The 25,630-nt window shown below is 36.6% G+C and overlaps 2 protein-coding genes across 5 annotated transcripts; one reads left to right on the top strand and one right to left on the bottom strand.

Annotated features, from left to right (window-relative positions):
* Positions 1-953: 953 nt before the first annotated feature.
* LOC132795951 (dual specificity mitogen-activated protein kinase kinase hemipterous) lies at positions 954-19,505 on the bottom strand. 3 transcript variants are annotated; one of them, XM_060806920.1, is made up of 10 exons: positions 18,453-19,505; positions 15,051-15,523; positions 13,592-13,771; positions 12,696-12,916; positions 12,454-12,621; positions 8,371-8,858; positions 7,856-8,296; positions 6,475-7,185; positions 4,818-5,478; positions 954-3,612 (listed from the first exon to the last, which is right to left on the bottom strand). In XM_060806920.1, exons 1-10 carry the CDS (start codon positions 18,862-18,864, stop codon positions 3,474-3,476), a joined length of 3,894 nt encoding a protein of 1,297 aa, XP_060662903.1. In that variant the 5' UTR covers positions 18,865-19,505; the 3' UTR covers positions 954-3,473. The 3 variants fall into 3 exon arrangements, with proteins under 3 accessions (XP_060662903.1, XP_060662904.1, XP_060662905.1); XM_060806921.1 differs by having other exon boundaries at positions 4,818-5,403; XM_060806922.1 differs by lacking the exons at positions 12,454-12,621; positions 12,696-12,916; positions 13,592-13,771; positions 15,051-15,523; positions 18,453-19,505 and adding an exon at positions 11,060-11,388.
* A 363-nt stretch (positions 19,506-19,868) lies between these two features.
* LOC132795954 (dual specificity mitogen-activated protein kinase kinase 6) lies at positions 19,869-25,490 on the top strand. 2 transcript variants are annotated; one of them, XR_009633487.1, is made up of 7 exons: positions 19,869-20,021; positions 20,077-20,542; positions 21,576-21,966; positions 22,025-22,157; positions 23,738-23,940; positions 23,999-24,318; positions 24,949-25,490. XR_009633487.1 is itself a non-coding variant. In XM_060806924.1 (6 exons), the coding sequence occupies exons 2-6, from the start codon at positions 20,484-20,486 to the stop codon at positions 24,215-24,217; spliced, it is 1,005 nt and encodes a 334-aa protein (XP_060662907.1). In that variant the 5' UTR covers positions 19,869-20,021; positions 20,077-20,483; the 3' UTR covers positions 24,218-24,808. The 2 variants fall into 2 exon arrangements, 1 of the variants encoding a protein (XP_060662907.1); XM_060806924.1 differs by lacking the exon at positions 24,949-25,490 and having other exon boundaries at positions 23,999-24,808.
* Positions 25,491-25,630: the final 140 nt, after the last annotated feature.

The following is a 25,630-nucleotide window of genomic DNA, read 5'->3' as shown; positions in this document are numbered from 1 at the left end:
GATGCCTCCATCTACCTGTTACATACATTTCCTGTTGGCACAAAGTTATGATACCCTTCTACCCTATGGGTAGCGGGTATAAATACAATGTATTATAAGCACAACTTCAAGAAAAAATTTAGTTGGAACAGCTTAGTGTATTCATTTTTAAGTATTCCAAAGAAAATGTAAATTTGCATAAATCATATTAATTTAGCAAATATGGATAATACCAAATAAAAAGGATGCATTATGATTTTAATTAAAATAGCAGTGTTAGAAGAAAACATGTAAGAAAGCTACAGTCGAGTTTGCTCAACTGTGAGATACTAGTTACCCACCTTGGCTAATAGAAAAACCAAACTAATATATACTGCAAAAGTACTAACAAGATACCAAAGATATATATAATGTGCCAGCGATCAACTAACAAAAATTAATATGTTGCACTGCTATTTTAAAGTTCGCATATGTTATATACTTACTCTTTCCTTAACATTATACCATCTTCATATAAGTATTCATAGTAATATTGAAGAAATGAATGAAATAAATATAACACAAATTAATAAAGATGTTACTTACACTTTTCTGCGTTAATCCTAATGAACTGAATGAATATGAGAACATGAAAATCTGAAAATGAATAAATAAAGTAAATAAAAGGAAATAACTTAAAACAATTTGAGAAAACATACTTAGAAATAGATTCCCAGCCACAGCAAGTAGTCAAAAAGTTGTTTTCGTTTTTTGTGTTTTTCTTCAGGGTTTTTATAATCGATTTTCGTTTTATTGAATTGAATTTGTTGAATTATGGTATTATAATTATTATTGGTATTCATAAGAGTTTACAATCATTTGTTGATTTTTACTTTGTTTTAATGCTCGCAACACTGATCTGCCTTCTCTTTCTTTCGTTATAGAATTGTTGTTTATATAATTTTTACAATATTTATATATATATTTGCAATTGGTTTTTTTTTGTTTTGTTTACTTTTTTTTTAATATACCTATAGAGGTATTATACGTATGTATTTATATGACACACATATGCACATATGTATGCGATTACGTAACTAAAAAGATTTAATCGTACAGTATATAGACTGATGCGCATATATACATATGTTATATATATATATATATGTAGCTGCACAATCTGATGCACTTGCCATACATCGCTATATCGCTATATGCTATATACTTCGCACTCTTTTACACACTTCAAGCTTAAACTTTAACACATAAATCAGTCAAAAATTCATTTTCATTCATTACAATTTGTTTTCTTTTTTTCTTGTGTTTTCAATAAATTAACATACAAATAAATGGTCCTTTTTTCTTATATCTTTTTTTTTTTTTTTTTTTTTGTTTTTGTTAAACAAAACACAAATTAAAAAAAAATGAATACATAATGAAATTGGCAAATACAAACGCCCTTAGCCCCTACACATTCTACATTTACAATTGTTGTCCCTTTTTTTTTTTTGATACATTTCTATATACACTTTGAGGTTAGGTACGTTGACATAACCTACAATTGCGCAAACAAAAAATAGAAAAAAAAGTACAATAATAATAGCTGATTTCTTTCATTAAATAAGTTTTGCTTTAAGCTGTTGTTTTTTTGTCTTTAACTCGATCTCTCGATTCTCTCGTTATAATCATAAAATTTAAAGTGAATTAAAGTCGAACAGAAAGAAGGGAGCTTTGGATTTAAAAATTTGAAATTTATCAGTTCAGAGTTGATGCATATAGTAAAGTTGAAACATTGGATCTGAGATTCAAATCGCGGAGGAAACAGTTCACTTTGAAAATAAATTATAGAATCTGGGATCCGAAAGAATAATGTTGATTATGTTTGGAGAGAGATCGATGATAGATGATCAATTTGGAGGTTAATTAAATTACGCACAGGAACAAAACATTGAGGTCGCTAGCTGCACACACACACAAACACACAAACACACTCACTCACACATATACGAAACATTGTTGTCTTATATAGGCATTACATATGGTAAGGAACTTGCTATTATACAACAGAAGAAAATAAAAAGAACAGAACAGAAAAAAAAACAATATTTTACATAGAGTAACTATATAGTAAATGTTAAAGCCGAGAAAACAGTTGTATTATTCGGCTGGCCGAATTTGAATGCTGATTACTCACATCTTGCACATCTTTTTCCTATATGGCAGCTATGTCTATATGTATGTATGTATGTTTGTTTGTAGTAAACCGATATCTATCACAAAGTTGTATCAAAAATACAGACAAAACTTTCTGGTGTGTGTTCGAATCTCGAAATCTCGCTTCGGTTTCCGATTATTCAGTTAATTAAACACACACAACACTATTTTGGCTAGGCTATGGCAGCTATATGTTTGGGATCGAAATGATGCTGATGCTGATGCAAGACACAGACGGACAGCAAAATTGATTGAATTGAAAAAAGGCGCTCAGATATTGCTTTTGCGATACAAGTATTATATATGTATGTATATAGGTTCTATATAGATTATATATAATTGTATATATTGTTTATATATATATATATATAAGTATATTGTAAGTATTAATGTTTTTGATTATAGCAAAGTATATATAGGAAATCGAAACGGTGAAAAGGGGGAAACGATGTCATTGCTTTCAACACTATTGCACAATTATTGGTTGCAATTCTTACTATATATGTATATATTCATAGTCCATCGTATAAAAAGATGCTGTAGTATATATGTCTATGTTTATGTTTAGGGCACAATGTTCTTCGTCTATTTCTGTTAAATATTAATTGTTACGATTTACGATTTATGATTTTGGCTATATCTTTTCTTTTTCTCTCTATTGCAGTTACAGTTGTTTTTAGTTGCTCAACGTTTTTTTTGTTTGTTTGTTTGTTTAACTTGATTGTTGTCTAGGTGTTTGCATAATTATGTTATGCCTCTAACAAAGATTGCTATATATACAAAATTTACACACACACACACACTCACATACACACTCGCGCACTTTCACACACTGTAATTAATATTAACAAAAAAAAAAAAATAATAATAAAGATTGTGTTGTATAATTTAAAACAAAAAACACATTGTGAACTAAGCGATTAACATTTAGCAGACGCAACGCTTTAGCTACGGCCTAAACTTATACGTTATAAGACTTTTGAACACTTTCGTTTGCTGTTGTTGTTGTTGTGGTTGTTGTTGTTGTTGTGGTTGTAGCTGCTGCTGTGATTGTTATTTTATGCCCAAGCCAAGCATCACAAGTCCATCGAGTGTCTGTGATTTGCAGCCGTTTCCTTTCCCGCTGACGTTGCAGCTGTTGAGCTTGACGAGCTTGCTGATGCCACACGAGTTCCGATTCCGATTCCGCTTGCTGTTGCTGTTGCAACATCCGCCTCCGCCTCATCGTCGTTGTCGTTGTCGTGGGCAGCAACATCGTCGAAGCCATACCAACATCACATGACCATAATTTGCAGCGCTACTCATTGGTCTATGGTCCGATAGATACGACGCTGTGGCTCGGGCGTATAATGAATGCGGGTGCGAAAGTGTTGCGGCGATCCTGGCACACTCTCTGAACCGCGACGTGGCGGCGGCAGCGGCGGCGAAGCCGACACATAGCTATCAATTGTACAAAATATATTATTAATAACATTCGCATAGTGATTTGAAAGTCTAAGATATATCGAAATGATAGATAAGAGCGTTTATTCTCAATTCTTTTATAGCTATCAACATAATAATGGGAAACCTGGCCAGTTAAACTCCTTTTCCTATTTAAATATACTAAGAATACTGAACTATAATAAAATGCATATTTAGTATATTCCTGATACATAGCTATCAATTATAGGAAAATATATTATTAATAACATTGCCATAGTGATTTGAAAGTCTAAGATATATCGAAATGATAGATAAGAGTGTTTATTCTCAATTCTTTTATATAACAACGATAGCTAATCAACGTAATAATGGGAAACCTGGCCAGTTAAACTCCTTTTCCTATTTAAATATACTAAGAATACTGAACTATAATAAAATTCATAGTTAGTATATTCCTGATACATAGCTATCAATTATAGGAAAATATATTATTAATAACATTGGCATAGTGATTTGAAAGTCTAAGATATATCTAAATAATGTGATAACAAGTAAGAAGGTTACAGTCGAGTGTGCTCGACTGTGAGATACCCGCTACTCATTTTTAATAAATGTAAAATATTGCGGTATTATTTTCAAAATATACCGAAAGTACTAAAAAAAATCGATATGGTACACCATTCAATATATAGTATAGACGGCACAATGGACCAGATTGTCGGCCAAAGAAACTAAGAGCCCTAGTAAGTAAGCGTTTTTGCCCATACAAAAGTATTTCTTTAATAACTTCCACAATTTTTATCTGATCGCAACCCAATTTTCAGGAATCATAACTACTATATATACCAACTACTGTATATACCAAAATTCTCTACTCTAGCTTCAATAACGCTTGTTATTCGATTTTTTTGATTTGCAGAGGCGGAAGTGGGCGTGGCAAAAATTTGCAACAAACTTGATCTGCGTGGAAACATAACAAATGCTGTCGAAAAAAAATTATAGCTCTATCTCTTATAGTCTCTGAGATCCAGTGTTTCATACGGACGGACGGACAGACGGACATGGCTAGATCGTCTCGGCTGTTGACGCTGATCAAGAATATACATACTTTATAGGGTCGGAAATGCCTCCTTCTACCTGTTACATACATTTCCTGCCGGCACAAAGTTATAATACCCTTCTACCCTATAAAAATCGAGTATATTCTATAGCTCACTCACCGTCGTTGTAGCAATGGCGAGCCGGCCGTCTGTCCGCTCATTTCCAGCAGATTCTTGCGCAACAGCAGCGGCGATTGACCGCGATTGTAACGCGGCGGCGGATCCGGACTGCGATGTCGTCGATCCAGTCCAGCCAACAGATGTGGACTCGGTGGTGTGCTCATGCTTCCTCCGCCGCCGCCGCCGCCTCCGCTTATGCCACCGTGTCCGCCACCGCATCCGACACCTGCACCGCTGCTCGCATAGCGTCGCAAAAAGCCGCTAGTTGCGCCACAGCCGCTGACGCCAGTCAATGGCTCTGTGGTTGGTGAAGTGCTTTGGCTGGTGTTGTGGCTGCTGCTGCTGCTCGCCGCCGACAATGTGCGATAATAATACGACTTGCCGCCGGTTGTTGTCCCATTATTGAGCAGGCTGCGATACGCTGGCGGTTGAGGTTGACTTTGAGATTGAGATTGTGTGGGATCCAGACTGCCAATCAGATCGTTGCCATTGCTGGTAATGCTGCTGCTCCCGCTGTTGTTGCTGTGACTGTTGCTGTGGTTGTTGCTGTGATTGAGACTGTGACTGGGAGCCAATGGCGACGTCGCTGTGGAATTCAATTGGGTTTTAACATAGGTCGCAAATTGTCGCTTCATGGCGCCAGCGAGTGTATTGAACCAGCCTGCGCGTGATTGAGTGCGTGATTGATTGATTGATTGATTGATTGATTGATGAATGTATGGTTGATTGGTGTTATTTTGGTGCATGATTGATTGATGAATGTATGATTGAATGGTGTTATTTTGGTGCATGAGTGATTGATGAATGTATGATTGATTGGTGTTATTTTGGTGCATGTTTGATTAACAAGTGTTTGACAGCATTGTGATTGAGTGATTGTTGAGAATAGTCGATTGATTGATTAATAGTTAATGTGCATACAATGATTGATTGATTGATTGTTTGTGCGATTGTTAGCATAAATATATGATTGTAAAATGTTTTGTTATTCGTTAGAAGCGTTAAAAAAACGATTCGATTGATTGATGAGTGTGCAAACAACGATTGATCGAATGATTGATTGTGGAATTATTCGTTAGAAGCGTTTAACAAACGTTTAGTTAATTGACGAGTGTAGCGATTGATTAATAATTTGTGTATGTGCATTGATTGATTAGGATACATATTTGATTGATTGGTGTTTGTTATGATTGGTTTGTGGGAGTGAATGAATTTAAAATGTTTCGTTATTCGTTGAAGCGTTCAATAAAAATTCGATTGATTGGTGATTGTGCAAATGATTGATCGAATGATTGATTATGGCGTTATACGTTCGAAGCGTTTCACAAACGTTTGATTAAATGGTGTTTTTTGTTTTTTTTATAGATGATTGATTGATTGAGTGATGTGGTGCAATGATTGACGTGCGCGTGCATGATTGATAGTGTGTATATGCAGTTGCAGTTGCAGTTGTGTGTGTGTGTGCGTGTTGAGTGAAGAGTAAACAAAGAGAGAAAGAAACAACATGAAATAAAAGAGGATAAAGCGATGCAAAGAATTAGTTGATAGCAAAGAACAAAGCGTCGCAAATTGCACAAAAAACAAATAGATGAGACGATCTGAGCTCCGATTTGTATTCGCAAAGACAGTGAGAGAAAGAGAGAGAGAGAAGACTCACCCGCATCCGCTGTGTTCGAACTAGAGCCAGGACTCGAGGCATAAACATGTTGTTCGCGTTCGCGTTGCTCGCGTCCATCCAAATTATTGCTCTGACCCAATAGCTGACGACGAGCATACAATTTACTCAATTTGCTGCTCACTAACGAACTGCCACTCCCACTGCCACCGCCTCCATCTGGCTGCTCTGGCGATCTGCAGGGCAGATTACCATAAAGTGTGTTTGCTTCCGTTGCTGTTGCTGCTGCTGTTGTTGCTGCTGCTGTCGGCAATGGTTGGTATTGCAATTGCGCCGCGTTGCCAATGCCAAAGTGTCCCGCTGCTGCTGCTGCTGTCTGATGTTGTTGCTGTTGCTGATGCGGATGCAATGACAATGGCGATGTTGGCACCCCGACTGTCGCTGGGATGGCAATTTGTGAGCATGTCGACTGTGTGGACGATTGACTAGATGTGGAGTGCGAGGAAGGAGGCGCCACATAATTGCTGTGAAACGGATTCGTGCTCGTCCCAATTGGTTGTCGCGGCAACTGTTGCTGCTGCTGCTGCTGGTGTTGTGACTGTTGTTGTGGCAGTGGCTGATGGTATTGAAAGTGATGCTGTTGATAGTGATGCAACTGTTGCTGCTGCTGCTGCAATTGCTGCTGATGCTGTTGCCGCTCCGCCGCTTCCTTTTCACGCAACTGATTTTGCTGATGGTAAAATCGTTGCAGCACTGCAAGAAATATGCAAAATGTTTTTAATTACAAACTTGACAAAACAATAAACAAAAATAAACCATAGACAGCAAATGAACACAAGTTAGGATGGCAAAGTTAATCTAGATTTCACAATAAGGTCAGTTTTACAATCTGCATTTAAATTCGAAACTTGAGTTCTTAAGCTTTTCAACATAACTTGAGACAAGTGTCTGCTTGAACTATTCCAATAAATCAGAATCAAAACAGTTTATAAATCTATAACTACAGGAGTTAACCGCATTTGAGTTATTGAACTTATTGGAACCTTAATAATCACAGATCTTAGGTACCTAAACTGAACAAACTTTACTAATACTTTTCTAAGTTTGATCTTGATATATACATATATAAGATGTGTGGTACAATTATCTTAAAATAGACAAATAATTCAAAAATCATTCTTAGCTCTATTCAAAGCTATAACATTCAATGTTTTGGTATATGTTTTGCCCCTTTGAAACATTGTCGAAATTTTAGCCAGAGAAGTATTGTTCATAAAATATAACGAAAGTCATATTTGGTATTTGTTTTGGTATATGTTTTGTCCACTTTAACTTTAAATTGTTGTATTATTCTCTGCAACATATCTTTCTCTAGCTAACAGATCTTCTATCTACTGCCTCTATCTTTTTGATAGTTTCTCACCAATGGGACTCTGGTTGCCTGGTTGCAATCGTTGCTGTTGCTGCTGCTGTTGTTGATTGTTGAGCTGCAACATTGTGGCATTCGCTGCCGTTGGATCAGCAGCAATCAGTTGCTTGCGTTGCAGCGTGGGCGAGCTGGCATTGCAAATGTTATCACAGGTGTCAAAGGGCGAAATGTTGTTATCTGGTGACGTTGTTGTTGTTGAAGGAGGAGGCAGACGCCACGTGGGCGTGTTAAGTGCATCTGTTGTGGGTGTTTTGGGTTTCAAATGCGGCAGTGTTGCAGTTGCAGTTGCTGTTGATGTTGCTGTTGTGCCAGCAGCAGCGGTTGCTGTTATGGCTGCTGTGGCTGTTGGTAAAATTGGTGTTGTTGCCGTCACATTTGGATTGTGTTTCTTTTGGCTAAATGGCGACGTGGTCAGATTGCGTAAGATTGATTGGCCTGCAAAGGAGAAAGGAGAAAGAAGAAAGTGAATACTCAGAATAGTGAAATAGTAGATAAAACAAATTTGTTACCAATGCTGCTGAAGACCGATTCCTTTTTGGGGCTGTCATCGTTGTACTTGTAGTGGGAGCCATTGCTGAGCTTGCGTTGCATGAACGGCGACTTGCGATACAGTTTATTAATGTCATTGATGCCACTCGGCGGCGACAAAGGACTCGGACTTGCGCTGCTGTTGCTGTTGCTGTTGCTGCCACCGCTGCTAAAATAATTCAAATTCAAATTGCTGCTGCCGGTTGCTGATGTTGCTGCTGATGTTGTTGTTGTTGTTGTTGGTTGAGGTAGTTGTGTGGCTGATTGCATGAAATACTGCGATCCACCTTGCTGATGTTGCTGCTGTTGCTGATAGCTGGGAATCTGCGTGGGTTTTATTGTCTTTGACGTCGTCGTTGGACTGCGCGCTGTTAGAGCAGCCACATTTCTGCCATACTTTGTGGCTGCCTCCTTTGCTCCACGTTGCATGCCTGTTGCTGTTGCTGTTGTTGCTGCTGATGTGGTTGCTCTGAAAATAATATGTGGAAAATTGTTAATCAGCTGTTGCAGCTACGCATCGAAAATCCCGTTATGTGCAAAAGAACACACACATACACACACACGAAAATAATGTAGTATGCCAAGCCAAGCTTGGCAGCGTGAAAGAGTGAGAGATAGACACAGGTAGGGAGAGGGACAGAGAGAGAGAGACATAGAGAAGCGACACAGAAAGAGAGAGAGAGAGAGTTGTGCTTGGAGATGAATATGAAAGCAAGAGAGAGAGAGAGAGAGAGAGAGAAAGCAACAGTCAATCGGAAGAGTATGAACATTTTGTACAAGTGAACTCGACTGCCAAATACCTGCTACCCAAAAAAAAAAATATGCAGTGTGACCAGAGCAAGAAATGTGAAAGCGAGTAGCATAAGAAGCGACGAAGAGAAGGAGAGAGGAAGTATGTAAGAGTGAGAGAGGAAGTATGTGAGAGATAGAGAGGAAGGGTGTGAGAGTGAGAGGCAAGTATGTAAGCGAGCGTGATGGGCTGCGTGTGTTGTGGTGGGTGGAACGAAACGGAATGGAACGCAAAAAAGAGAGAGAGAGTTGTGCTTGGAGATGAATATGAAAGCAAGAGAGAGAGCAACAGTCAATCGGAAGAGTATGAACATTTTGTACAAGTGAACTCGACTGCCAAATACCTGCTACCCAAAAAAAAAATATGCAGTGTGACCAGAGCAACAAATGTGAAAGCAGTTTTAGCATAAGAAGCGACGAAGAGAAGGAGAGAGGAAGTATGTAAGAGTGAGAGAGGAAGTATGTAAGAGATAGAGAGGAAGGGTGTGAGAGTGAGAGGCAAGTATGTAAGCGAGCGTGATGGACTGCGTGTGTTGTGGTGGGTGGAACGAAACGGAATGGAACGCAAAAAGAGAGAGAGAGAGACATAGAGAAGCGACACAGAAAGAGAGAGAGTGAGTTGTGCTTGGAGATGAATATGAAAGCAAGAGAGAGAGAGAGAGCAACAGTCAATCGGAAGAGTATGAACATGTTGTACAAGTGAACTCGACTGCCAAATACCTGCTACCCAAAAAAAAATATGCAGTGTGGCCAGAGCAAGAAATGTGAAAGCAGTTTTAGCATAAGAAGCGACGAAGAGAAGGAGAGAGGAAGTATGTAAGAGTGAGAGAGGAAGTATGTAAGAGATAGAGAGGAAGGGTGTGAGAGTGAGAGGCAAGTATGTAAGCGAGCGTGATGGGCTGCGTGTGTTGTGGTGGGTGGAACGAAACGGAATGGAACGCAAAAAAGAGAGAGAGAGAGACATAGAGAAGCGACACAGAAAGAGAGAGAGTGAGTTGTGCTTGGAGATGAATATGAAAGCAAGAGAGAGAGAGAGAGAGCAACAGTCAATCGGAAGAGTATGAACATTTTGTACAAGTGAACTCGACTGCCAAATACCTGCTACCCAAAAAAAAATATGCAGTGTGGCCAGAGCAAGAAATGTGAAAGCAGTTTTAGCATAAGAAGCGACGAAGAGAAGGAGAGAGGTAATATGTGAGAGATAGAGAGAAAAAGTATGAGTGAAATAGAGAGGAAGGATGTGAGAGTGAGAGGCAAGTATGTAAGCGAGCGTGATGGGCTGCGTGTGTTGTGGTGGGTGGAACGAAACGGAATGGAACGCAAAAAAGAGAGAGACAACAGCAAAAAATGATGAAAAATGCTCATATTTTTTCGTTGAAGAAAGCTTTTGAATGAAATTTACCTCGTTTGATGTGTGAACTGTATTTTTTCTATATTCTTTTCAAAGAAATTGTTTTGAAATCGTCAAGCAAATGCAAAATAACTAGTTTTAAATGTGTTAAGCGAGTCAAGCAAAAAGCGGCATTCAACAAAAAATCAAACGTAACAACATGCAACAACAATTTTAATTTAAATCAACCAACATTTAACAGTCAAAATAAATGCGCTAATCGAGTGTGCCCGACTAGAGAATACCCTGCAACCAGTTGGAATGCAATTAATGCGCTTAAAATTAGAATTTTCAAAACATTTTCAACATCAAATTGAAAAAAATTCTTCAGTAGAATTTCTGGTTTCAGAGTATTTCAATGGTTAATGAAAGTTAGTGTGCCAATTTAAGGAAATAACAAATAAAAATGATTAGAAACATAATAAGAATAACAATAATAATAATCATAATCATAATAATATCAATAATAATTAAGCTGTTGTTGTACTTACTGAATTGGACTTTTGATAGATTTGGGAGGAGTTTGTTTATTATGGTATTGAGTTTTGTTTTATGTATTTGTATTTTCGTTTATATATGCATATATCTGTATATATAGTTATATATAGAAGTGTATAGCTGTGTATCATATCATGGTCGGGTTATATACACAAATATATAAATATATATATATTCTTTCATTTCGATTATTATTATTTTTTTAATTAATGTTTTGTTTTCGTTTTTTTGTTTGTTTTTTTTTTCTTTTCGTTTTTGTTTTGGTTTTAATCGGTTTTACAGTTTGTCTGCTTTGTTTTTGTTTTTAGATCTTATCTTTTGCATTGATTATAATAATATGTATTAGGAATTAAGTAACCTACAAAAGATGGTAATAAAAAAGATGAAAAAAGAAAATCAAAAAACACACAAATTAAATAGTCAATAAAACGCAAAATATATTTGAGGTTTTTTTGGGGGGAGGGGCCAAGGCGGGGAGGAAGTGGTCATTATAATGCTGACTAGAAGGAATCGGGGGGAAGAGAGATTAGGAGGATTAACTGCTCACCTACATTATTTGGATTTAGCTACAAAAGAATATAGAAGAGATAAAGACTAAGGGAGGAGAGAGGTGGAGTTATGCATATTTGCAAGTTAATCATGCACTCTTCAGAGGTACTGAACGGAACGGAATGGAACGGAACGCAATGGAATGGAACGTTAAATACGCTTGCCAGTACCAAAAGAGAGAGAGAGAGAGACAGAGAGAGAGAGAGAGAGAAGTGCTTTCAGAGCATTGTGTTAGACAAAAAGTTAACAAAAGAAGTCTAAACTAAAATAAAGTCAATCAAAGAAAAATGGTATTAGATAGCTTTGTGTTCGGAAAAAGAGTAGTCTAAAAAATGGTAATTCAAAAATTAATAGAAGAGTGTGGTGAATAGACAGAGAGAGAGAGAGAGAGAGATAGAGACATGCCAAGTTATTATTTGTAATTCATCAAATTGTTATAGAAAAGCTTTTGCTTTACTTCTAGTTTTTTTTTATATTTTTGTTTCACTTTTTTTCCTACCTGTTAACAGATTGATTTTGATTTCAATTTAATCATTTTTTTTTTGCTTGTCAGAGTTAGCTAAAGAAAATGAAAAGAATACGCAACGGAACGGAATGAAACATAAGCGGAAACGGAAACAAATGTTGAAACAAAGCATTGTGTTGGCCATTCACACAAACACACTCACCACACACACACGCACACATACACACACACACACACAGCAGACGGCAGACAGCAGGCAGTTGCCATAATTTTGCATTCTTGGGACTGAGTTGGGAGCTGGGAGAAGGCGCACAGAGAATCTTCCGATGGGGAACAAAAAAAGAAAACGCCAAGATGCTCAGAGATGCTCACCTCGTCAGCGTTGAATCGCCATTGGCGCGTATCCGCTTCCCGGTGGCACTATCGACGACATTTTGAAACCAATTGGGCACATCGACCTTCTCGTGCTCGTAGTAATTGATAAACGGCTGCGCCAATAGCTCCGGATACTTGGGTCGATCCTGATGGTTCTTTGTGAGGCTGCAAGAGCGAAAGAGAAATATATAAATATATATATATAGAGAGAGAGAGAGAGAGAGTGAGAGCAAGTTTACCACTTGATGACAAAGTCATGAAACTGTTGACTGAAGTTGAAACCCTCGCCGCGTGGCAAACACGGCGGCTCCGAGTCGAGCACCTTGGTGAGCACCTCAAAGTCCGTGTTGCAGCCCTCGTAGGGTGAACGCGCTGTTGCCAACTCCACAAGCGTAATCCCCAGCGACCACACATCGGCGCGTATATCATACTTTGGTTTCTTCGGATCAATGCGCTCCGGCTACAAAAAAACAGATTTAACAGATTCAAGTTCAACAAGTAAGAGAGCTACATTCGAGTGTACTCGACTGTGAGATACCCGCTACCCATTTTGAATAAAAGCAATATATTTTGCGGTATTTTTCTCAAAATATACCAAATATACTTCAAAAATACTAAAAATATACCAAATGGTATATGTGGTATATCGATATAACACCGCATTCAAAATATACCATAGACGGCACAATATACCAGATTGTCAGCCAAAGCAACTAAGACCCTTCTTTAATAACTTCGACAATTTCTATCCGATCGCAACCAAATTTTAAGGAATCATAACTACTATAGGTTTTACTGTATATACCAAAATTCGTAACTCTAGCTTTAAAATTAGGCTTGTTACTCGATTTTGTTTGATTTGCAGGGGCGGAAGGGGGCGTGGCAAAAATTTGAAAAAAAAAATGATCTGCGTGCAAACATAACAAATGCTGTCGAAAAAAAATTATAGCTCTATCTCTTATAGTCTCTGAGATCCAGTGTTTTATACGGACAGACAGACAGACAGACAGACAGACAGACATGGCTAGATCGTCTCGGCTGTCGGCACAAAGTTATAATACCCTTCTACCCTATGGGTAGCGGGTATAATTATTTTCTTGCAATTATTTTGTTTGTTTTCGTTCACATCACTCACCGCCATGTAGGCCGCACAGCCAGCGGAACGTGTGTTCGCCTTGGAGTCGACCAATCTGCCGCTAATGCCAAAATCGCATAGCTTGATGTTGCCGCGCTCATCGATCAGAATGTTGGAGGGCTTCACATCCCTGTGGATGACGCCGTGTTTGTCCTTCAAATAGGACAATGCATTCACAGTCTGTAAGGGCAAAAGAACAATACAAAAATCAAATATTAGCTTTAGTTTAAATGGATTCAACTGTTGTTCTAGAATCTAGATGTTACCACGCTTTATCAACAAAATTACTATCAACATTACAAAGTTTTACATTCTTTCAACATTTGAAAACTATTTTCTTTATGAAGAAGTGAATTTAAGACAAAACTTTTAACTACAACATAATAGTCTTCGATTCAAATGTGATTTACTCTTAAGTTTAATGCACTAAAGCGGAAATAAATTTACTCTAGGTTATAAATTAATTTCTAATCTATGCGTTATAATTATTAACATTGCTTCATATTTAACTACAACATAAGAACCTTGGAGTCTAATGAGATTGTCTATTTAATTTGTTGTACTAAAGAATAATTTAAAAAAAATATTGAGCTTAATAAGTGCATTTTATATTTCGAAAGATTTATCTCTCAACTATTCACGATTGTAAAAGTGTGTTGCTTAACTTCATAATTAAATTTTCAAATAGTATTTAGCTAGTATTCAAATTTGTTTTTCTATATACTGATTAATTTTTTATGAAAAATACATTCTTCAACTTAAAAGCGCATTTGTATTTAAAGAGTTTAACCTTCCAAATCCACAATTTGTTAATCGGAAGATAACTAATGACCTCGTAAATTCACTTTAAACAAAATTTGATCTTGAATTTCATTTAGGCTATTAATAATCTTGTAAATTTGCTTTAATCAAAAGTTAATCTTCAAATTCGTATTTAAGTTACAATTGAATTTTAGTAAAAAGTTTATTCACTTCGCTATGTTTATACTATATAATAATCGAAAGCACATTAAAAGTCCTCAATACTCAATACAACCTGTATTCACTCTGGTAAGTAGTTGTTTTCATAATTTTAATTGTACACCTTAAACAATTGCACTACATTAATCGAAAGCACATTAAAAGTTAAAGTTAAAACAAACGCTGTAACTAACTAACTAAACGAAAGCTCATTAAAAGTTCTCATCGCACTTTTATAAATAACTCTGTCACTAACTCAAATTGCATAATTTCAATTTTAAATGAATTCATCTGTAACTAACTAACTAACTCATTAAAAGTTCTCAGCGCACTTTTATAAATAACTCTAACTAACTCAATTTGCATAATTTCAATTTGAAATGAATTCATCTGTTATAAACTCATTACTTATTGCTCCAAAAATGATTTATTTAGCCAAAAGCGCATTAAAAGCATTCCACTTTGCAAAGCTTTTGCTTATCGAGGAGTTGCAACTTACCGCCACAGTGACTTTGCCCAGAATAGGCTCGGGCACCGGCTTCTTGGAAAGCTTGAGCAGCTTGTCGAAGCACATGGACATGAGTTCCATGCAGATCCACACATCCGGATCGCGAACAAAGCAGCCCAAACACTTGACTATATATTTGCAATCGTGCGACTTGAGAACGACATCCAGATCCATGAGAATGCGTTTATTCTCCTCCGCATTTCCGGTGCGTCGCATCTGTTTCACGGCAATGATTGTATCGCTGGACATGTGCAGCATTTTGACAACATTGCCACTGGTTCCATTGCCCAGATCACCCAAGTGCCGCAGATCGTGGATATCTGTCGGATATTGCCGGCCATTGATGTTCAGTTTACCCGTTTGGCCCATTATCATCTTCAGTTTCTTGTCCGTTTCTGTTTCCGAGGGATGAGCTTGGGTTGGCAGTGGCAACATCATGGGGCGACGTGTGGAACCCGAATCAGCTAAACAGAGAGAGTGAGAGAGAGAGGGAGAGAGTGAGTGAGATAGCGAATAATGTGCAGATAAACAAAATAGTGAAAATTGTCATTCCAACGATTCGATTCCAATGACCGTTAGTCAAACAAAGCACTCAAAAGCTTCTCTACATATTCACACACACACACACACATACATGTCTCTATAACAATCTGCACACACACACACACACACACACACACACATGAGCTTATGCACATTAAAAATCCACGCACAGTGGTTTAAAGCTCAATTGCAACGGCTTTATTCAGAGTCAAGGTCAGAGCTGTTTATTAAAAAAAATATGTTTAGCTGCATTTAAAATTCATGCAATAGTTTAAATATTAATCTTTAATATTTACATTTTTGTTTGTAAATAATCTTTAAATATACCAAATAGTCAAATTTACAGTTAGAGCCATTATTAAAATAAATAAATATTTACCTAAATTCAATTTTTTTTTTTAATATTATTATTAAAGCACAGATTAGAAATAAATTTATAACCTGAGTAAATTTACTAGCTAGCTAGTAGGCTGATTTTGCCTGTGCTTAAATTACTAACAAAAGAAATTTTAATTGGTAAAATAAAATTGGTAGCTTTCAAAATAGCAAGCCAAAGCAACTGAGACGTTTATATGTTCACTTTTTTTTGCATTAACACCAGATTTGTAATTGGCAGATGACAAACATCTAAGCGAAGCAAATAAATGAAACTAATGTTTTTTGGAAAATACATATAGAACTTCATAAAAATCTAGTTCAACGTTCCAATTTTTATCTTAACATATTTTATTCCCATCTGAATTAACAAAATTATGAATTGAATAAAAATTAGCACAACATTAGATTCAAGCAACATAGTTTTTTAATTTAATTAATAAAATCTAGTACTATTTTGATCTCAAGATATTTTAATCTGAACTGAATTAACAAAATTATTAACTCGATAATTAAAAGATAAATAAAAAATTCAATTCAATCAACACCATTTTCTAATTGTAATTAAAAAGAAAATATAAGCATAGCTTTCTTTAAAAAAAAAAACTCGCTTTCTGTTTGCCTCAAGAAAATTGGTTCAATTTATAATGCAACTTGCTCCACTGTGCATTACAGCAAACTATGGAACAAACAGCAACAGCGAGAGAGCTCATTAAGAATGTTGTTATTATGAATATTATGGCTGGTGTTATTGTTATTGTTATTGTTAGCATTAAATAAAGTTATTACTTTTCAACAAATTCAAATGCACACAACACTACAAGAGTAGATCATAAAATAACTATACTATATATAGAAAACTCTATATATATATATATATGTATATTCGATATGCATGTAAATAATATTTGTAAACAAAGCGCGAATTGACAACGCATAAAAAAAGACGAAGACGAAGACGAAGACAAATGTCGTCGCAATCCTCACGCGAGTCACGCTGTGCATGTATGGGTGTGTGTGTGTGTGTGCGGGTGAAGAAACGCCAAGCGAAAAGCGAATACAAAAACAAACAACAATGCGAGCAAAAGAGAAGCAGCGACAGCGACAGCGGCGCGTATCAAGACATTACTCCGGAAATGCCAAAAAAAATGCCAACAAACATGCCAAATGAAAGCGACGGCGGCGACAACGACACACACACACTCACACAGACGCACACACACGCGAGGAGACACACACACATGCACATGCATAGCTAGAAACGATGGAAATGAGAAAGGAAGACAAAGTCAGGCCATTAAATAGAAGAGCGAATTGCACGTCGAATAGACGAGGCGAAAACAACAACAACAACTAAGAAGAAGAAGAAGTGTTGTAGTCAAGTGTGCTCGACTCTAAAATACCCAGTGCAAATATTGTAAAGTTTATTCAACTCTAATTATCTGTCTATTACTATATTCATTATAACTGATATTGCAATCGCATAATTAGATCTAACTTGGAAGATTATTTAACCGATCGTCATGACATTCTCAGAAACCATTGAAAGTCTGCTTATTATTATGCCAAAAAATGATGTTCATCACAATTGATAGTTGCCCTATCGAAATTAATTCCCCAACTAACACAACATTCTGAGAAGCCATAAACAAATTGCACAACTCTAAAATACCCAACAATCTTTACGTGTGCCGGGTATCAAAAGAGTTTCAAAACTGCATTTTACGTTGTTCAAACTTTTTTTTTTGGGTAATTAAAAGAGGAATTTACCAAATTGATTGAAAGACCTCTCTCTATCTTCAATTCTAATCTTGGTAAACGAAAAAAAAAAAAAGAAAAATGGCCGGCAATAATTATTATTGAAACACACTTAATTGAGAATTGATAATTGGAGCTTTTCCATGGAAAGCTTAAATTAGTGTTTTTCATCGGAAATGCTTTGGCTCGCACTAATTTAGCGATAGAGCGTTTCCAATTGACATTTTTCGTTTAGTGCAAGTAATCAAAATTAGATTAAGTTACGAAGAAATAACGTAAATTGTCCAACTTGCGATTCTAATTGGAATCGGTTCTCAGCTAAAACCCAATTGATGTTTATCGATAACACAAAAAAGAATTGCAGCCCTCAGCTAGACACACAATAAGAAGCGCACAAAAACAAACAACACAAAATGCTGTCAAATGCGAATAAGAAATAAACACAACACATACGCACACACACAAAGCAAGCAGTAACGGCGACGTCGACTGCGACAGCGCAGTTAGCAAGTGTAAAATGCTGTCTGTGTGCATTTGATGACAAAAACAAGTTTGCGCTGCATATTGTTGTTGTTGCTTGCTTATCTATGCAATCGAAACGCAAAGATCGATAACGCGTGCCCTTTGTTAAGGGTACAACCACACACACACACACACACACACCTATTTATCGGTATCTATCGAAAGCTTATCAACAAGAGTGTGAGTGTAACTTACATATAGCCAGATTTGGCGTTTGGCGCATACCGCGGCCACCGCCGAACATGCCTGACGTTAACGTTGGCGCCGGCAGCACACCGATAGCGGCAGGTCTTTTTGGTGAGGCGACGACGTTGACGTTGACGTTGGCAGCGCCAATTGTTGTTGTTGATGTTGTTGCATTTGACGCTGCTGCTGCTGCTAATGATGCTGCTGCTGCTGCGGCTGCTGTTGACGATGATGATGATGTTGTTGCTAATGATGATGATGGTGCTGCTGTTATTGTTGTGGGACGAACACGCGGCGCGTGCGGTGCGCTGCGCGTATTCGATAAGACGATTTGTTCGTGCGATTCATTTTGTTTCTGCAGCGCAACCTCAAGCGATTGCAGGCGGCTGCCAATTGTCTCAAATTCAATTGTGCTGGACATTGCAGTCTGCTATTTTGCTATTTTGCTATTCCGCTTCCACTTCTTCGCCGTCTTCTTCTTGCTTGTTGTTTTTGTTTTAAAATGTCGATTTTCCTTAGTTATGTATTTATGGCTGCAGTTGCCGCCACACACACACACACACACACGCACTCAAACACAGCGTGTGTGTGCTTGAAAAGATGCACTTGTATGCGTACAACACGCTTTTTTTAACTTTCCACTTGCACAGCGAATACAATAAAGTAAATAAATAAAAACAAGAGACGAACGTGTGCGACAGAGACGCAAGACTCCCGCACGCACGCACACAAACAACAACAAGGAGCAGAAGAACAACAACAACACACACACACTAACACACACGGCAGCAGCGCTCGCAATTCTTTTTTTATGCAGCCCAGCAGCGAACAACTCTCGTTAGTTTTGGTCGAAGGCACTCAACAACACTATGCGCGTATGGCTGGCTCATTTATTATTATTATTATTATGTTGTTGTTTACGAGCTGGCGCGAACAATTGCACTTTTTGCATTACACTCTGAATTTTGCTTGTGATTGCTGCTTATTTCGCATGTACATTGAATATAAAAAAAAAACAATGTGAAACAGAGTTCACCACCAACAAGAAGATAGTGTGTACTAGTGTGACCATGCCGCGCAATACTAGATATACACAAAAACGAAGTTGCAATACAGCAACCAAAAAATACCAGCACTTCTCAAATCGATATCAAGTAGTGCCGGAGCAACATATCGATAGATTCCCTGTTTTTTTTGCGAATTGCAAAATACACCGTATTTCTCTAAATTATTTATGCGCCCAAAATAAAACAAAACATGTTTATTTTATATTTAATTTAAGAAACTACTAATTAATTCACAGCTCCCCAAGGTCAAACATTGATGCTGTTTTGCGAAAATACTAGAAAAAAACGTAAAGAGATTAAAAAACGTAAGTTTAACTAGCGGAAAAGGCCGAGTTGGCAACACTGTTTGCGAATTACTGTGGATTGTTTTTCGACGAGGACGACGGACGAGTCGTGAGTGCGTCGCGAAGTGTGTGTAGGGGTAAAGAAGAAGCAGCAAACGCAAAGAAAAAAGAAGAAAACGTCAAAGGCAGAAGGAAAGAACAGCAATAAAAAAAGCGGCGACAAAACGGTCAGTTTAGCCATAAAGAGGGAACGCGGCATTTTTGACGGCGTTGTTTTTTTAGTAATTCTTTGCGCGCAGCAGCTGAACGCAGGCAAATATTTATTTGCAACAACACGACACGCTTTGACCAAATGTGGTAAAAATAGCAGAGAAGCACAAAAAGCAGCCGCCGTCGACGTCGTCGTCGTGTTGTTTTGCCTCGCCGACGCCGACTCAAAAAAACCCACACAGCAGCAGTAAAAAAAATATAGTATAAAAAAATAACCAAAAGTGGAGCGAATCATTTCGGTTAGCAAAAAGTTAGCACACAACGTGCAGCGAACGAAACACGCGTGAGGAGCGAAAAAGAATAACACAAAAAAGCAAAAAAAAAAGTGCAAGTGCAAAGCCGCCAAACACGCACAGACACACACACACACACACGCACAGCTCCTACACAAATACACACACAAACAGAGCAGCGAAACAATGTCACGACGTCGCCCTCCGCCCTTAGCCCCCCTTAATCGGACTCCGGAAACGGTGCTGTAAGTGCTGCATTTTTGTTGGTGTTTTGTTCTTTTTTGCCTTTTTTTTTGCAGGGTTATGACACTATGACACTTGTTTTGCCTGCGCCAGAGCAGTGCAGCAATAGCGTGCGACTATTTTCACACCGCACACACACACACTGTTAATTTGCCCTGTTTATGCGAACATTGAGTTAACCCCTAAAGCAGCGAGCGTTATCAGTTATCTCACTCCACTGATAAACAGTTGCGAGCTGTTCGATTTGATTTTATTGAATTTGATGCGCTTCATTGCGTTTTGATTGATAATCAAGTTTGTGTCAGCATCATTATTATCATCACCATCAACATCATCGAGAGCTGTATCAAGTTTCATAGAAATCAAAGAAGTAAATGTGTGCTTGTTGTCTCGCTCGCACCACAGTCATTTGTCTATTTAAGAACAGAGAAAGAAAGAGTGTAACAAGTGTCTTAACTAGCAACTGTAACGATTATGTTTTTTTTTTTGGATTTATGTTTAATAAGGTAGCAGCTCTTTAAATAACAAATTTGTATTTCACTATTTGTGGTTTAATGAGTTGTACTGTAAATTAACTGTTTATTTTTCTTTCATTTTTTTTTACTGGATTTTTTAAAATTGAAAAGTATATATTATTACGTACAATTTTTCTGAAATTAAAAATTTATCTTATTTTTAATTTCATAAAAATGTATCCCAAATTAATTTTAATTCAAATACAAAAATAATGAAATAATTTTGATTCCTTAACTCATAAAACCAAAAAAAAAAAATGGGTAAATTATACTTATTTATTATGAAGCGAAAGTTCATATATTATTTTATTTTAGGATGTTCTTTGAATTTTAAGAGTAACTTATTTTTCTACAATTTTTGAATTATCTTTTCAAAAAATGTTTTATTTTTTTTTAAATTTAAGATTAGAACTTTTTGTGGAACTTTAATTTTAGTTTAAAAGCTTCATTACAATTTTATTTTTAACTTTTGAATTAATCACAAAAAATAAAAATGTTTTTTATTCTCTTTTTTTTTTAGTGTGCCACCACGTAATCTAGACTCGAGGGCAACCATACAGATTGGGGAGCAAACATTTGACATCGATGCCGACAGTTTGGAGAAGATTTGCGATTTGGGACGCGGCGCCTATGGCATCGTGGAGAAGATGCGACACCGGCAAACTGGGACAGTTCTTGCCGTCAAACGCATACCGATGACCGTGAATTATCGGGAACAGCAGCGACTCATCATGGATCTGGACATATCGATGCGGTCCAGCGATTGCCCCTATACGGTTCATTTCTATGGCGCCATGTATCGCGAGGGCGATGTCTGGATCTGCATGGAGGTGATGAACACCAGTCTGGACAAATTCTATCCCAAAGTGTTCAAAAATAAGCAAACCATGGAGGAGACGGTGCTCGGCAAGGTTAGTCCCAAAGCATTTCGGATTTTCAGTATAATAACTATTCGATTCCATTGTGTAGATTGCGATGAGCGTGGTCAGCGCTTTGCATTATCTGCATGCCCAGCTGCGGGTGATTCATCGTGATGTAAAGCCCTCCAATATATTGATAAATCGCAGTGGCCAGGTCAAGATTTGTGACTTTGGCATCTCAGGTGAGCGGTAATCTAAGCTTAAGCCTTGAATTCCAAGTATCAGGCGTCTTTTATTTATTATCTGTCCATTCAAAGTTCGCTCAAGCAAACATAGGTTGCATTAATAGCAGATCAAAATAATCCAATTTAAAATAAAGTAAATGAACAATAAAACAACGCTAAAATCAAACCAAAAGGTTAGCTTTTTAAGCAGAATACAAGAAAGAAACTAAGAAATTGCTGCAAAAACTAATTTTTAACGTCTTTGTAAGGTTAGAAACAGATGGAAATGAAACAAATAAGCAAAATTAATAGTTAAAAAATGAATAATATTAAAATTAGAACAATATTGTAGCTTTCTCAGCAGATGATAAAAAAAAACATGAAATAAACTAAGAAATTCATGTGAATGCAAATCTTTGACCCCTTTGTGAGGTTAGGAACAGATGGGAATGAAACAAATAAAGAAACTTAAAAATTAAACAATGAATAATACATAAATTAAAACAATATTGTAGCTTTCTAAGCAGATGATAAACAAAACAACAAGAAATAAACTAAGAAATTCATGTGAATAATGAATTCATAAATAATGAATAATATAAAACAATATTATAGCTTTCTAAGCAGATGATAAAAAAAAAACAAACAAAAAGAAATAAACTAGGAAATAAACTAGGAAATTCATGTGAAAGCAAATCTTACCCCTTTGTGAGGTTAGGAACAGATGGGAATGAAACAAGCTAACAAAATTGAAAGTTAAACAATGAATAATACTAAATATAAAACAATATTGTAGCTTTCTAAGCAGATGATAAAATACAAACAACAAGAAATAAACTAAGAAATTCATGTTAAAGCAAATCTTTGACCCCTTTGTGAGGTTAGGAACAGATGGGAATGAAACAAATAAAGAAAATTGAAAGTTAAACAATGAATAATATTAAAATTAAAACAATATTGTAGCTTTCTCAGCAGATGATAAAAAACAACAAGAAATAAACTAAGAAATTCATGTTAAAGCAAATCTTTGACGCCTTTGTGAGGTTAGGAGCAGATGGGAATGAAACAAATAAACAAAATTAAAAGTTCAACAATGAATAATATTAAAATTAAAACAATATTGTAGCTTTCTAAGCAGATGATAAAATACAAACAACAAGAAATAAACTAAGAAATTGATGTGAAAGCAAATCTTTGACCCCTTTGTGAGGTTAGGAACAGATGGGAATGAAACAAATAAAGAAAGTTAAAGAATGAATAATATTAAAATTAAAACAATACAAGTATTGTAGCTTTCTCAGCAGATGATAAAAAAACAACAATAAATAAACTAAGAAATTCATGTGAAAGCAAATCTTTGACCCCTTTGTAAGGTTAGGAACAGATGGGAATGAAACAAGCTAACAAAATTGAAAGTTAAATAATGAATAATATAAAACAATATTATAGCTTTCTAAGCAGATGATAAAAAAACAAACAAAAAGAAATAAACTAAGAAATTCATGTGAAAGCAAATCTTTGACCCCTTTGTGAGGTTAGGAATAGATGGGAATGAAACAAGCTAACAAAATGAAACGATTTTTGTTATTTTCATGCAGGTTACCTCGTCGATTCGGTGGCCAAGACCATAGATGCCGGCTGCAAGCCGTATATGGCACCGGAACGCATCGATCCGCAAGGAAATCCAGCGCAGTACGATATACGCTCCGATGTGTGGTCGCTGGGCATTAGTATGATTGAAATGGCCACCGGTCAGTATCCTTACAACAAATGGCGAACGCCCTTCGAACAGTTGCGTCAGGTGAGAGAGAAAGTGAAGAAAAGGAAATCAATCATTCAATCAATGTGTTCTCATTTAGGTTGTTGAGGATGATCCACCACGTTTGACAGCTGGTTCGTTTTCACCAGAGTTCGAGAGCTTTATCGCCACATGCTTGCAAAAGGAGTATACGGCGCGACCCAACTACGAGCAGTTGCTGCAGCACAGCTTTATCGTCGAGCATTTACAGCGCAACACGGACATCTCGGAGTTTGTCGCCAGGATATTGGATCTGCCAGATGAGCAGTCACCGCAGTAGACCTAGTCCTGGATGGTGGGTGGATGGTGGGGGTTTTGAATTATGTATATCGACCCCCACCCAAAACAAACGAAACAAAACAAAAAGGAAAAAGAAAAAATGTAAATTGCCGCCGTCTTCTACATGCATTTGTTGTATGTCTTGTCTGTCTGTCTCTGTCTCTGTCTGTGTCAGTGTGAGTGTGTGTTTGATGTGTGCCAGTAACTGTAGCTGTATGTGTAGAAATGTATCTCGCAAGTATGAACGAATCAATCGCTAGCTTAGGAATTAAGAAATGCAATTGAAACACATACAACGATATACAGCATACTCTATATATACTAAATACTTTAATTACGTGCCGTAAAAAAAAAAAAACAAAACAAACATACAACCAACAATTTTCGCCCATGGCAGCGCTCAAAGGAAAAAGAAAAACAAATGATTACCAAACTGTGCCTCGGCCTGGCGAGGCTGTCAAACTGTAGCACTCTTGAAATGAAATGAAATTGAAATGAAGCAAAGTTAGTTTGCTGATAATGAGAATCGTGAGCATCGAAATTAAAGTCTCCACCATCCCCAAAATAGCCAAGCAAAAAAAAAAAAAGAAAATGTAAATTGTTTAACAAAATAGTTAATTAATGTTTAAAACCTTAAAAACGCGCATACAACAATTGTGTAATATTTTATTGATTTATTTTGTTTTTTTTTTTTGTTTTTCTTAATTAACTTATACCTTAAACACAAACAAGAAACGAGAGATGAAAGATGAAAGAAAACCACAACTCACTGTAATATGAAGCAAAGCAAAGCGAAGCGGATGGAAAACTAAGAACTTAAGTATATTAATAGTTTATAATGATGATGATGAAAATGTAAAACTGATGAAGAAACAGCAAATTGTGTGCATTGGGTTTCCCCCCGCGAATTCAATTCGATTATTATATTCAAAACAAATACAAGAAAAGAAAATGAAAAAGAAAACAAATGAAATGAAATGCTTTATTAATAATATACACACAAAACATGCATGAAAGCATACATACATACATACCTATATGCATTACTTAGTACAATATGTACAAAAACACAGCATGAAACTAAAATCAAAACAAACAATGTGAAGATATAACAAAAAAAAAATGCAACAAAATGTCCAGCAAAATGTTTGTGGGCACGTGGAATTGAGACACGGTTGTCAATTACATATACTATACAAACATAATATGTCATTTATTTATGTGTTAAGCAATATGATTGAACAGAATAAATTGCAAAAAAAAATAAGAGGAGAGAATGATGTTACGCAAAACTTGAAAACTCGTTATATTTTTTCTTTGAAAATATGGGAAACAACATTGCTGCGATATCGATATTTGCAATTGCAGGCGATACAGTATCGACACTGCAAGTACTGTTTGCCATATCGATATT

The sequence above is a fragment of the Drosophila nasuta genome, chromosome X (assembly GCF_023558535.2).
Source record: "Drosophila nasuta strain 15112-1781.00 chromosome X, ASM2355853v1, whole genome shotgun sequence".
Taxonomy (NCBI): domain Eukaryota; kingdom Metazoa; phylum Arthropoda; class Insecta; order Diptera; family Drosophilidae; genus Drosophila; species Drosophila nasuta.
Note: the sequence above shows the minus strand (reverse complement) of the source record. Positions and strands in the feature narration are given on the sequence as shown.

Excerpts from the sequence above, each read along its gene's own strand:
- LOC132795951 (XM_060806920.1), bottom strand. The coding sequence starts at position 18,864 with ATGTCCAGCACAATTGAATTTGAGACAATTGGCAGCCGCCTGCAATCG. Across the intron at positions 15,524-18,452 it reads AACGCCAAATCTGGCTATAT|CTGATTCGGGTTCCACACGT; the intron begins GTAAGTTACACT and ends CTCTCTGTTTAG. Across the intron at positions 8,297-8,370 it reads ATCGGTCTTCAGCAGCATTG|GCCAATCAATCTTACGCAAT; the intron begins GTAACAAATTTG and ends TCTCCTTTGCAG.
- LOC132795954 (XM_060806924.1), top strand. The coding sequence starts at position 20,484 with ATGTCACGACGTCGCCCTCCGCCCTTAGCCCCCCTTAATCGGACTCCG. Across the intron at positions 20,543-21,575 it reads CGGACTCCGGAAACGGTGCT|TGTGCCACCACGTAATCTAG; the intron begins GTAAGTGCTGCA and ends TTTTTTTTTTAG. Across the intron at positions 21,967-22,024 it reads AGGAGACGGTGCTCGGCAAG|ATTGCGATGAGCGTGGTCAG; the intron begins GTTAGTCCCAAA and ends TCCATTGTGTAG.